This window comes from Musa acuminata, chromosome BXJ1-4, assembly GCF_036884655.1.
Source record: "Musa acuminata AAA Group cultivar baxijiao chromosome BXJ1-4, Cavendish_Baxijiao_AAA, whole genome shotgun sequence".
Classification (NCBI taxonomy): Eukaryota; Viridiplantae; Streptophyta; class Magnoliopsida; order Zingiberales; family Musaceae; genus Musa; species Musa acuminata.
The window spans coordinates 32055960-32070000 of NC_088330.1; the positions used below are offsets into that span (position 1 = coordinate 32055960).

The window sequence follows — 14041 nt, forward strand, 5'->3', positions numbered from 1 at the left end:
TATATTTTTTTTATCTCTCGACTTACTTTTCCTCTTTTTCCGTCAGGATTAAGGTATTATCAGAGATAATTAGATTTGTTAAAGAACGAAATGGATTTAAGAATATAAAGATAGAAATGTTTAGAAAGAAATTGTGATTATTTAGAGAGAAGTGTTTAAGAAAGAAACAGTGTTGTTAGAGAGAAAACCATATATGTAGAGAAGAAATTATAGGGAGAAAATAGAAAAAATATAAAAAGAAATTATATCGATAAAAATATTACCAATATGACTTCCTTCAATGATATAATTTAGCCTTCTTTGGTTACTATGATCACTATATCCAGATAAAGATATTTAATATTTTACATACCAAAAAATTTGACATAATAATATTAGTAAATATTTTACAGAACTCAGTAAAGAAGAAAAGATTCATACACTCAAAATCACAAGACCTCAATGATTGTTATCACAGTATAATCGTTGTACATTTTTCTTATAGGCTTTTAGGCTGGAAAAAAAAATGTGAGAGATCACGACAAGCTTAAATAATCCTCCATATCATCATCTACGAGTCACTGCGACGACCCACCGAATGATGTGCTGTCGAAGGAGATGTGAACTCCGACAGTGGCGGCGAGCGCAGACAAGCTTGGCTGAGCTCGTTGAAGCGAGTGAGATCAAAGTTCCGTGCCTTCATCAGGCGCTTCTGCTTGGTGGCAAAGCGGCTGGTGAAGAAGCCCTCGAAGGAGGGCTCCTTCGACGTCCTGATGAAGAAGGCGTAGCCAGCCATGAAGTAGATGGAGGTGAGATAGAAGCAGATCGGCTCCATCACGTCCCACGACAGCTCCCAAAAGGTCGCCCTCATCAGTGCGGCTGTTTGTGCCACTATGAATACCATCCCACACCACAACTCCTTCCTGACCTGAGACGCGGCTCTCCGATCGATCTCGGCCTTCTCCTCCTCCATCTTCCTTAGTTCTTCTCTCTGCGAGCTGTGATGGTTGCTCGACGAGAATGGGATCATGTTCTCGATTGACTTCACCACCTGCAGGAGCAGAAGGGGCAGGAGGGGTAGCAAGAGGAAATACAAGGCTCGCTCTACGTCTCCATGCGTATACATCAGAACTCAGATCCTTTACTACATATCATATACACCAATATCTTGTATTTAATCTGGAAGCATATAATAATCAGAAGAAGTTCTTGAAATCACAAGAATAAGAGGAAGAGATCTGCACCACCTTCCTCTCTTGATCATCTTTTTTCCTCCATAGAATCCATGTAAATCCTGAGACTCTCTCTAATAAATCCTTGTTCTTCCTCCTTCGATGCTCGTTGATGTTAGAGATAATGCTTGGTTTCCTCGCTGTCTCATGGCTAAATTGATGGATGCATGTGCATCAATCAATCAGAGTGGGGTTTGTGGGGTTTGCCGGAGACAGACCACTGTGGCCATATGGCACTGTGGGGTAAACTCATGGCTTTTGTGGGGGCAGCAGCGAGGTGTTATCAGTGATGATGATGCCAGACGAGCAGCTCATGCTTCGTCTTATCCTCTAAATAAGACTAGCAGAAAAGAGCAACGGGGGCTGTTGGTGACCGAGCAGCTCAGCACAGTTTGGTCTGGTCCCGGATGTGTAAGATTGTTCGCGTGGATACTCGGGCAACGGAAGTTATCGTCCAGTTGGGTCGAGCTCGAACCTTGCTTCCGGGGTTCCTCTTTGATTGGTCGTCTCGTTCCTTGTTACTCGGCTCCTGCACACAGATCGAGGTTGAAAGAGAGATTTCTCGACTCGATCTATTTGAAGATTTAGTTAGAGCTAAGTGAAAACGAGGAATCTCCTCCCTGGCGCTGGCCAGGCAATAGGTTTTTATACCCTATGTATGAGGACCCATCGTACCTAACTCATTCATTGTTGTCGACCTTTTAAGTGGCGAACTCACTTTTCGTGCAGTCATCGGTCCTCCTTCGTACCTCAACGTCGAATAGCGACGTCACACTCGATCGGCGTTGTCTTGATCTGGCAAAGTTGCATCGTACTCGATTGACGTAGTCCCAATCTTTGCGGGGCGACGTCGTACTCGATCGGTGCTGTCCCGATCTGACGGGGCAACGTCGTACTCGATCGGCACCGTCTAGATCTTTGGTGACGGTGTTGTACTCAATCAATGTCATTGTACCCGAGGGGCGTGGTGCCAACGTGATCCGTCATGTTGACTTTAAGGCTCTTGATTGACACTGGTTGTGGACAGTTGTCAGAGGGCATGTTACCAAATTATGCTCTATCAGGGGCCATCGGCGGAGATGAACGTGGGCTTCAAAGCATATGCGCTCGAGAGCAAGTTTCTTGAGCAGTGGGCAGTGGCCATCGACAGATATGAACGGGTAGACGATTATTCAGTAGGTGATGTTTTTTGTCTGATCATATTAGAAAAAATAGGTTCAATTATTTTATTTTGAGGATGCTGACTTAATCTTCTAAAGTAAAAAACTGTACTGCTAAGAGATTCCATAGTAGATGAGATTATCTATAATTAGCCCCAAAACACAGACAAAATCTCTTAAAGAAGAACAAAACTAATTGAACTGAGCACACAAACAAGCAGAAGAACTTATGTACCTCTTCGGGCCTTAGAAAGACGATGTTCCCAATAACTATCACGACTCCCGACTCGTCCAGCGATCGCGCCATCTCCAAGCCCTGCTCGCTACTCGACGCCTCACAGCAGATCCGGACGAACTCCCGGTACGCCACGCTGCTCTCGCCGGTCGCCCCCAGCCTCTCCCGCGCCGCCGCCACCTGAGACGCCCTCACCACCTTCCTTATCTCCTCCAACGACACCCGCTTCTCGTCGAGGCTGATCCTGTCCGGGCACAGCCCGCGGATCCGCTCGGCGAGTCGACGGTCGCCCCAGACGGGCATCTCGGTGCGGTCCGGCGGCAGCGCCGGCTGGAAGAAGGAGGGTCGGCAAACCACGGCCTGGACGGAAGCGGGTGTGGCCGTGGGGAATGGGCGGCGAAGGGAGGTGAATAGCCGAGCGAGGTTTCTGCGGAGGGCCGACATTGAAGCAAGAGATCGGGAGACGACTCGACGACTCGAGGAAGGCGAGGAGAGGGACGAGGCAACTCGAAAGCGTGAGAGAGTCGAGATGTTATTAATGGAAGGGGACATGAAATCATTGTTATATATTTATTATTTTATGTACACACAATATTTAGGTGGAAGCTTAATCCGAGTTCGCATTAGAGACGCGAGACTTACGTGGCGACTCTACCTTGTGGGATGACGATAAACACGGCGGTCACGTGTTCTAATTTAAATAAATAAATAATAATTTAATAAACTTAAAAATAGGAAGAGAAAGAAAGAACATAAATCAGTTTGATTTCCTTCCTCGATTAAATTTTCTTGCAATTAATGTCATGAAATAAATTTGTTTTTCTTGCAAAAGATAAGTGAGAAGATGAAGATGGTTTCTAAAAATATGTCAAATGAAATTAAGTTTGATATATCAATATTTAAGTTGTCATAAAACAAACCTTCGCTATTGTATGATTGATGGGATGGGATGACATTAATAAATTACTCTAACCATTTAAACAATGATGTTTGACCATATTAAAAGACCATGTGTTTGATAAGATGTTTAGCAAGATAAACATGGCAGCAATCATCATCATAAAATAGTATGATCATAACAAAAACAAGAAAGCAGTTGAAGTTCTATACACGGCTTAAGAGCAACACCAAAAGAAGACCACTATTGTTATCCATGTTTATTCTCCGGTATAGAAAACCATAAAGAACACTTTAGCAAATTGAAATTGAGGACTCCAATTGAAACTTGGATCAATTGTATTTATTTTGTTAGGATCAAGAGACTAGGTCGGCACTAAGAGGGGGGAGTGAATTAGTGCAGCGGTAAAAATCACGTCTTCAAAAACTTTGTACGATAAAAATCGTTTCCGACAAAAAACTGTTTCATAAAGATAATAACTTTGAAAGCGTATTCGTAAAGATAGCTTGAAAAGCGTAGCAAATGTAAAGCAAGAAGGTGAGACAGTTTGCTATAAAAGTAAATTACTCAAAACGTAAATGCAAACCAGATTTTAGAGTGGTTCGGTCAACGTGACCTACATCCACTTTCGGCTTCCTCCTCCGACGAGGTCACTGGTGTCCACTAGAGACCTTCATTCAATAGGCGAAGGCCAATCACCTTTTATACCCCTCTTCTCCTTTTACCGGGTTTAGGAGACAACCCTTACAAGCACTCACACTCCTCTCTAAACAGAAATCTAAGTTTAAGCTAGAGGAGGAAATTCACTTATGATCGTAAAAGCGTTTTCTCACTTTTAATCTCTTTGTGCTTGTGTGCTTTAACCAAGGATGAGAGGGGTATTTATAGGCTTCAAGTTGATTCAAACTTGGAGCCTAAAACTTTCCCATCCCAGGTTCCCCAGGCACAGGGGGTACCACCGCCTACGCTGGGCGGTATCATTGCCAGTGTCAGTCTGACACTGGGCAGTATCACTGCTAGTGTCAGTCTGACACTAGACAGTACCACCACCTGGGAGGTTGTGCTGGGCGATACCACCTCTCAGACTGATGGTACCATCGCCTGACATAGTCTCGAAGACTATGCCACAGCGGTGAGACTTCTTGGGGCACTATTTGGGTCTCTTATTGGGCCCAACACAGTCCTTACATGGGCCTAGTTAGCCCAAATTCAATCCTAATTACATTCTAACTAAGAAATCTAATACACACTTAAACTAAACAAGTCCCTTCTTCCGGCGATCTTCCGACGAACTTCTGACGATCTCTCGGCAATGTTCTGGCGGACTCCCGGCAAGCTCTTGGACTTGACGACGATCTTCTCGACGAGTTCCGATGAGCTTCTCTGGCAAGCTCTGAGGCTTCTCGGCTGGTTCCGCCAGAACATCCGACGAACGTCCGGACTTCTGACGAACTCTCGAACTCCCAACGAAGTCGCGTCCTTGACTCCAGGACTTCATTTTGCTTCATGCCTTGCTATCGTAGTTAATCCTGCACATGTAAAACACACTTCGATCTAGACAATTAATACTAAGCATTAATCAAGTTGTTCGGCATGTCATTGGTCCCTTGACGCTTCGTCCGATTCTTTGGCGCATCGTCCTCTCTTGCGGCCTATTGCCCAATCGACTAGTTGACTCCGTAACTCCGATATCCTTGGCACAATATCCGCTCTTCTTGGCCCGAAGCCTTTTGTCGATACATCGATTGTTCCTCCGGCCCAACATCCAATCTTCTGACATGTTTTCCTCCGGCACAATATGATTCTTCCTGCTTTAATTATCTCATTCTGATCGAAGTATCCTGCGTCACTCAAAATATAGATTAAAACATAAACACAATTATCAATTGGTTTCATCATCAAAATATAAGATTCAACAATCTCCCCCTTTTTTATGATAACAACCAATCGACGATGGAGTTAACTAACTCCCGGAGTTTAAACAAACTCCCCCTATCAATATGCTATATTGATAGAAACTCTTGAATTAAAAAATCTAAGCAACATGTCATGATCAAATCATGCATGACATCAACATACTTCTCCCCTTTGTCATCAACAAAAAGGAGAAGTTCAGTTCTCATGTGTTTAGACAATGATGTTTGACCATATTAAAATTCCATGTGTTTGATCAGATGTTTAGCAAGATAAACGTGGCAGCAATCATCGTAATAAAGTAGTATGATCATAACAAAAATAAATAACAGCAACACGAAAAGACGACCATTATTGTTATCCATGTTTAAAACCATAAAGAAGACTTTAGCAAATTGAAATTGAGGACTCCAATTGAAACTTGGATCAATTGTATTTTTTTGTTATATATATATTTTATTTTATTTTTTATATTCTATTGGGTAATTTATCGAATTTTTTTTTTTACCGAATATTATCCCTCATAATCATTTTTACCTAAGGATTTTTTTTTCTCATTTGGATGAAAATATCAATTTTTTTTAACTTAAAATGACATCAGAGCCAATACAAAATTCATGATCCATTTTTTTCTATTAAATTAGTTCAATCTAATTCTATAAAACTACATATTACCATCTCTTCTTTCTTGGCATCCGAATTAAAAGACACTTAACTATATAATGTTTAATTTGATAGATCTTTTTAATGAGTGTATTTTAGTTTATTTCCAATTATAACGGTTAACTTTCATCAAACGATCTTGAACTTTTATAATACTATTAGAACATGATTCTTACTAAAAATTTTAGTATACATATATATTTTTATATAATTTTAGAATACCTAATTATCAAATTTGATATATTTTTTTGATAGCGAGTGTAATTCAATTCATAACGGGTCAATTTCAATCAAACTATATCAAACTGTCAAAATTCTATAAGAATATGATTTTAATGAGGATTATATTAATTATTTTTATTTGATAATAAATTTAGAAGAATAATTAATAACTTAATTTGGCTCTTTTTTGATATGTTATATGGACAAGTATAATTCAGATCATCTTCTAACCATCTTAAATTTTCATAATGCTATTAGAATATGATTCTTCTGAAAATTATTTTTATTTTAATAAATTTAAGATAATTAATTACATGTGACCTAATGTAATTCTATTTATTTTTAAGTATAACAGGATTAATTTGGATCAAACTATTTTAAACTTTCATAATCTCAAAAGAATCTGATTCTAATGAGGATTATATATATATTTTTTATATTTTATGATAAATAATTATCAAGCTTGTCCCACATCAAATTTTCATAATTTTACTAGAACATAATTTTAGAATAATTTATTATAGAATTTTGTATGATTTTATATAGATTATATGAACGGGTAAAATTCAATTTATTAGGAGAAAAAGGATATAGATAGATAAAGTGGAGGAGGAGGAGTGTTTAGGGAATTGATCTCAATTGGTTCATTGACTCAAACCGATTGAAATCCCTTATGAGGATAAATTTAATATTTTAATAAAAATATTCCTAAGTAAATATGATTATAAGGGATTATTGCCATTAGGTAAATAATAATAATAATAATAATAATAATAATAATGAGAATTTTATTTGATAAATTGAATTTTCTTTTAATTGCTGTTTTATTTTATTTTCTTTTTAATGGCTGTTGTGCGATCGAATCACCGCAGCGACTGCTTCCTTTATCCATCCGTTTGCCCGCTCCGAATCCCCTTCACATGTTCTCGAGACTTCCTTTCCTCTTCATCATAAGCGGAGAGCAGCCACCGTTGGTTACTCCTCTTCGATCCTTCCATCGCACCACCCACTTCCTCTCTCTCCTTCCCGATGGCCGCCACCGTCCTCGAGTCGTTCGCGGTTACCCGTCCTCCACATGGCGTGGCTCCCGCGTCTGCGCTTAGGGCGGCCGCCGTGGCCTACGTTCCCTCGCCACTCGGCCGCTGCGGGTTGGGGCTGCTTCCCCGGTTCACGGGCCTCAGGTGCGCTTCCCTTTCCCCGAGCCCGAGGGTCAAGCCGGCTGCAGCGGCGCCGAGATCGAGGGGAGCCGTGGTCTGTGAGGCACAGAAGACGGCAGTCCAGCGTAACGTTGCTCCTTCTTCCTATTTCATTCCTCAGTCTTCGAGTGCTCATTGGTTTCTTATCTACGGTTTAGGTTGTATTTATTGAATATGATCAAACAATCACCATATAGGTTGTCTCATAGATGACTGGCTAAATTGATGAATTTGGAACTTGCAAGTCCGATAAGGCCTCACTGCATTTGTGGGCTGGAACAATTGGAATGTAGTGTAATTATGTCTATACGTCTTCCTGTTACTTCGATGCTTAATGGTACATCAAATTGAGTTTCAGATTTCGTTAGTTATTAGCTTCCATTTGTTTTGGTTGGTCAATAAGACTTGGTTGATTTCAGAGGAGGTAATGCATCAAACATGAGAGTTCACTTCTTTAGGGTTTCACTTTATGCTGCATCTTAGAGGATCAGTTGTGTCGCTTGTGGAGAAACACCAGTTCTCGATTAATCCCTGAGCATTGCGTTGGAGGGCACCCTGGTTTGTGAAGATGAGGATTCAACAAGACGGGTGTTTGCTGGTTCCTCTCAGAGAGAGAGAGAGAGAGAGAGAGAGAGAGAGAGAGAGAGAGACCTTTTTATGGTTTCGCGGACTTGTCTGAGTCTGAGACTTGGAACACTGTGAATTATAATACTAACTGGAATTAATAAAAAAAACATTGAAACTCAAGAGACAGAGGAGAAGATATCCGATGGAAGAGGAAAGGCTGCTTGTACTGCCAACTCCAGTGTTTGTTCATATATTCAATGCAGAAGACCATCCCTCTTATCTGTTATAGTTTTCCCTCTTATCGTGGAAGATAGATTACTTCAACATTACAGATTGTGCCCTTGATATCATCTAAAATTTGACATTTGGTTCTTCCAAAATGAACAAAGGTGAAGCCAAGTAGAATATGTAAGTACCATCTGGAGATAACTCGTGTACTATTTTATGAGAAGCTTGAGGAAGTCTTATAGCGACCCATTTTCAGACCATCAAGTAATGTTGAGAGGATTATGTCTTCTGATGATTTCAAAAGTAGGTCGAGGGCTGGTTGCAATAATGATGTCAAGATCTGAAAATGTATTTTTATTGATATCAAAATCTGACATTAAATGGTGCTAATTTTGTCAGTATGCTTCTAGTTCTGATTGTTACTGTGGTCATGCATGCTATCTTAGTTTTGTATTAGAACAAAATTCAAAGACCTTGTGTTTTTTATGAAGATGGCTTCATAGGGAAAGCATTTGTAAAGGAATACGACCTAGTGGGCTTTAATGCTGCTGAAGTCCAACTCAGGGCCACGATTATTTGATACCAAATCTCCAAAATTAGAGGGAAGGTCAATAATGAAAATTGACAAAACAATGCAGCAAAAATTGAAGTACTTTGTAGAATATAAACCAATAGGTAAGGCTTTTAACTTTATTTATGAAATTCCATAGGTAACTCATACTCATTATTATTTACTTGGAAGAGTTTGAGGAATGTGGCACTCATGTAAGATCTAAGTAATGAGAGTGGCACTCAAAGGTTAGCAGGAACATGTACTTGTCTTGCATATCTATATGCTTGTCTTACTAGTTTAGTTGCATGAAAATTTGTATGTGAATCTTAATAGGTTTAGTTATCTAGTGAAGGAAAATATCAAAATTTTGGTATGTGATCATGAGGAGCAAGAGTGACACGTAATAACATGACACAACGGGTTTAATTGGGGTTCTGTTACTGCCATGGTTGAAATAGTGAACTACGTAGAGCTCAGATGGATAGAGCAAAACAAAGAGGCTATGGAACTATGAGGAAAGAAGAGAATGACATGGGTAACTATTTCATGTTTTCAAAATTTCTTGCCGGTCTTTGAAAGGCTTGCAATTGTGACATTGTGATCCTAGGAATAGGTGGTGGAGAGTTGTGCTACTATGAAATAGTGAACTACGTAGAAACCAAAGCTCAGATGAGTAGAGCTAAACAAAGAGGCTATGAACTATGAGGAAAGAAGATAATGGCATGGGTAAATATCTACTACAAGAAAGCCAGTATTTTGTACAATTATAGTTTTGAGATTTTGGTGGATTGCCCTCTTGTTACATTAACCTAAACCACAACCTGATAAGAACAATTTTTTACCCACCATAGTAGATTCCTAAAGAACCATCATATGTCCAAATTTGCCAAGCATTGTGTTTTTTATCTGTGATTTAATTGTTCAACATACCACTACAATTTAAAAGGTGTAGACCTTCGTTTGAGTTTAAGAAGAACCACTTACACTTGATTTCTACTTGTATGTCCAAGTGGATTTTTTTTATAAGAGATCTCTATTGTCATGGCAATATTTTAGTACAGGGTGACTAAACTTTACCATGACTAAACTTTACTATGAATATGAGAATGAGCTTCTTATTTCAGATTCCTGTTGGTTTTACATGATAATAAATTTGATGAATTGCTAATTCTATCATTTAACCAAGCACTTTCTCGCCATTGCATTACAGTTCCAGAAGTGACAAAATCGACATGGCAATCACTTGTACTAGACTCCAGTGTACCAGTTCTAATTGACTTTTGGGCTCCATGGTGTGGGCCATGTAGAATGATTGAGCCAACCGTTGTCAAATTGGCAAAAGCTTACGAAGGAAAGCTTAAGTGCTATAAGCTCAACACTGATGAAAGCCCTGACATTGCAACTCAATATGGGATTCGAAGCATCCCAACTATGATGATCTTCAAAAATGGTGAGAAGAAAGATGCTGTTATTGGAGCTGTGCCAGAGAGTACCCTGGTCGCATCTATTGAAAAGTTTGTCTAGAGGTAAGTGTGCTCTCTTTAAGGATCCAGACTTGTTTTAAGAAATCTTTTTGGAGGTTAGAAATTCTTGTGAAATGTGAATGAATATGTTTTGTGCATGTAGCCTAGCTCTCTATTGTACTGTGTATATATTGTATGTGCTCTTTTACGTTATATAATCTGGTGCTGTAAGAATAAGAAGCACCTGTTGAAATTTAAATGTCTATTACTTATACTTCTTGTTCTCGTTGTGTATTGAGGTTATAATTATTACCACTTGGAGTTCAATGGAGATTGCTTGCTCCTGTCTTGTTTTAACTTTGTGGTAACTTTAGGAGGATGTTCTGAAATTGACTAGAATTTGTTGTAGGACTAAGAGGGTAGTTCTATATCATTATGGATTGGTTTGGTTCACAACTTAGGAGCTTAGGTTTTGGATCAGTTTCACTCAAACTCATCGTTACTTCATTGCTAATATGCATTCTATTTGTTTACATATGTTGTTCCAAGAATCAGTAAGCTATAAACTCTGTGCCATGTTCGCTGTAAGATCTCTATGGATCCTAAAATGTCTTATTTTGGCTTGTTGTTTGAAATTATTAATGGTAATGGATCGCAAAACCCAGGTTGGGTTAGTTCATCATCTATGTGCAATTAGCTGTGCCATCGGAGGATGCACAGAAGAAATGGATGCCCAGTTTTGCTATCTATGATTGGGATCTTGACAAAGTCATATATTTCTGTAATTTTGGAGGAAGATAAGCAACATTCAGGTGAACACCCACTGGCAACTCAGGTGAAATTGATGATGAGAAGCATCAAATTCCTATGCGTCAAAGAGTTTAGTTGGTGAATCTTCCGTCCTCTTTGGTAGAAGGATGATGCTCGAGCTGCTACATCTTTTGAGTGTAGGTTGACTATAAATAGAGGATCCTTCAATACCAAATTGGGTTTGACTTTCTCTCTCCTCCTCATTCTCTATTCTTCAATCTCAGGCACGAGACTATGTTAAATTGTTTCTGCGGTTCCAAGTGACTGACTTATCTTACTTTTCGTATACCAAAAATGATAAAAATAAAATAAAATAAAAGAACTCTCTAATGTCATTATCTTGTGAAAAATTATTTGTTTTCGATGATTAGTGTATCCGTAAAATTTTATCCTTTCGAAATTAATGAACTTTGATTTCTTTATTCATCAATCAGAGACTAAATATCCTTATCAATACGGATCATATTAAACCTACATCTGCCCTACAAACCGCACATCACAGCATAATAATAAAAACTTCATATTACAGACAATAGTAAACGGAAATACTATCTACCGAATCGTTCCTTTTTCAATCAAACAAATGAACGTTCCTCACATGGCTCTGTTTCCAGCTAAAACTTAGGCATAGCTCGGTGGCGATTCAAAGCCCATGTCCTTTCGGCCACTGCAACGAGTGTTTACGTGCACCGTCACGACTTTTCCCCTATCTAACAACGTCCGGTACAGAAGAAGTCATATCGGGTGACTGCAAACACGGCCACGTTCTACAGTGCAGTCGAACGAATAAGGCGGAGTAGACCGCGCGCTCAGGACATTGCCATTTTGACCCCACGAAGAACGCATGCAGGAAACAGCGGTCGTCTGCCTTACAGCTATTTGTGCTTCCATTTCAATGGACGTGAATGAGGGGGCTCCACACGGTGTGATCCACTTAATCTCCACTTCCCGTTCCGACCATTAATTTCCTCGAGCATCTATTTCTTAACATGCAACTGTCGTCAAAAAGTGTGCCACAGTGGTCGATAGGTGTTAGATGTCTTAGATGCAATTACTTTCATACAAAATCCTAATCTTATCTGCTATTTCCATGCTAATTTTGAGAGAAATGCGCGAGCGTCAAGTGGTAGGCCGAGAGAGGGGAGGGGACGTCATCAGAATCCATGCGAAGCTCTACGTGCATGTGTCGCAACAGTTGGCACTCGGGCGGTTGGCAGACAAGCCGTACCGCCCATGTTGGTACTTGACAGGACGAGTTCGGTGAAGGCAACGCAACCGCGTCGATCTCCCGCACCGCCGCAACAACAATATATATTTGTATCCCTCCGTTTATTATGACACCACCGACGACGGACGCGTCTCCCTTGCATTACTCTATAAAAGCGGACTCCAACGTTGCTTTGCCTCCTCACCGCAAAGCCATAGTAGCTGCAGTCATATATCTCTTCCTTTGATAGTTAAACTTGTCTTTCTCGCGATCGGAGAACGATGGTCTCACTCATCTTCTTCGCGATGCTAAGCCTGGCGGTGGCCAAGGCTCAGTGGTTGCCGGGGCATGCCACGTTCTACGGAGCCAACCAAGACCCTACTTCGCTTGGTAAGAGGCATAGCTTTGTATGGCTGTTTCAGTTCTAACGACACTGATTAGCTGAAGCACTCGAGCCTCGTTGTACCTCATCCGTGTGCATGTTTGATCGTGCTTCACAGGAGGAGCTTGTGGTTACGACAACACCATCCACGCCGGCTTCGGCATCAACACGGCAGCCTTAAGCGGCGCGCTGTTCCGACAGGGCGAGGCCTGCGGCGCGTGCTTCGAGATCGCCTGTGACGCAGGCGCCGACCCGCAGTGGTGCCTTGGCCACGCCACCGTCACCGTCACCGCCACCAACTTCTGTCCTCCCAACAACAACGGTGGCTGGTGCGACCCGCCCCGTCGTCACTTCGACATGTCTCTCCCCGCCTTCTCCCGCATCGCTCGTGTAGGCAGCGAAGGCATCGTCCCAGTCCTCTACAGAAGGTACGCCGACTCACCTTCTCCGTGCAGCGATCAGACAAGACTCACCGTTGCATCTAAAGCTCTTCCTTCTGTTGCCGCTTCTGTACCAGGGTGACCTGCAAGAGGTCAGGCGGAGTGCGGTTCACGCTGAAAGGACAGGGAAACTTCAACCTGGTGATGTTCTCCAACGTGGGGGGGAGCGGCGACGTGAAGGCTGCATGGATCAGGGGCTCGAGGGCGTCGACGTGGAGCGCCATGCAGCGGAACTGGGGCGCCAACTGGCAGACCAACGCCGACTACCGGAACCAGCGGCTGTCGTTCCGGCTCGCGCTCGGCGACGGGAAGACCCTGGAGTTCTCAGGCGTTGTACCCTCGAGCTGGAGCCCCGGGGAGACCTTCGTGTCCCAGACTCAGTTCTCATAGCAGAAGACTGAGAGGACATCGACCCATAGCTACAGGAACTACGAGCAACATTGAATTCCTTGATGGCGTAATTTGGCCCATCTCTATATTTCTCATTGCTGCTATTACGAAATTTATTCTTCTATTCGCTAATTTGCTTCATGTTGTTACTCGATTGATGCCTAAGGCAATAATCGTAACTATATAGTGCACCCATTTAATCGCAATAAAATACATATTCTTTACCTGTTTCTTTACTTAATTCACTGGCTGAGAGGACGACAGCGAGACCATCAGATGGGACAGGGGAAGTTTGTGTGATCGGCCTATTGTTATCCCAGTAAAAGTTCGTCTGTAATAAAATATCCATGCTTCTAATTGTACTAAATAGGCTTGCAACAGTAAAAGACAACGAAGGAACAATAACACCTGATATTAGACAACCAGTCGCTCTCTCTCTCTCTCGCGGCCCCCAATACAGTTTTTTGAGTCCAACACAGCATTTGAGGATGATGCACGCTCA

At 41.3% G+C, this 14041-nt stretch overlaps 3 protein-coding genes across 3 annotated transcripts; 2 read left to right on the forward strand and 1 right to left on the reverse strand.

The window, feature by feature from the left end:
* Positions 1 to 413: 413 nt before the first annotated feature.
* On the reverse strand, positions 414 to 3118 carry LOC135653192 (calcium uniporter protein 2, mitochondrial-like). Its single transcript, XM_065174850.1, has 2 exons — positions 2607 to 3118; positions 414 to 1030 (listed from the first exon to the last, which is right to left on the reverse strand). The coding sequence occupies exons 1-2, from the start codon at positions 3048 to 3050 to the stop codon at positions 551 to 553; spliced, it is 924 nt and encodes a 307-aa protein (XP_065030922.1). The 5' UTR covers positions 3051 to 3118; the 3' UTR covers positions 414 to 550.
* A 4086-nt stretch (positions 3119 to 7204) lies between these two features.
* Positions 7205 to 10584, forward strand: LOC135653198 (uncharacterized). The gene is made up of 2 exons (XM_065174862.1): positions 7205 to 7585; positions 10058 to 10584. The coding sequence occupies exons 1-2, from the start codon at positions 7333 to 7335 to the stop codon at positions 10369 to 10371; spliced, it is 567 nt and encodes a 188-aa protein (XP_065030934.1). The 5' UTR covers positions 7205 to 7332; the 3' UTR covers positions 10372 to 10584.
* A 1925-nt stretch (positions 10585 to 12509) lies between these two features.
* On the forward strand, positions 12510 to 13678 carry LOC135672520 (expansin-A12-like). Its single transcript, XM_065181004.1, has 3 exons — positions 12510 to 12717; positions 12828 to 13137; positions 13227 to 13678. The coding sequence occupies exons 1-3, from the start codon at positions 12609 to 12611 to the stop codon at positions 13537 to 13539; spliced, it is 732 nt and encodes a 243-aa protein (XP_065037076.1). The 5' UTR covers positions 12510 to 12608; the 3' UTR covers positions 13540 to 13678.
* The last annotated feature ends 363 nt before the right edge of the window (positions 13679 to 14041 follow it).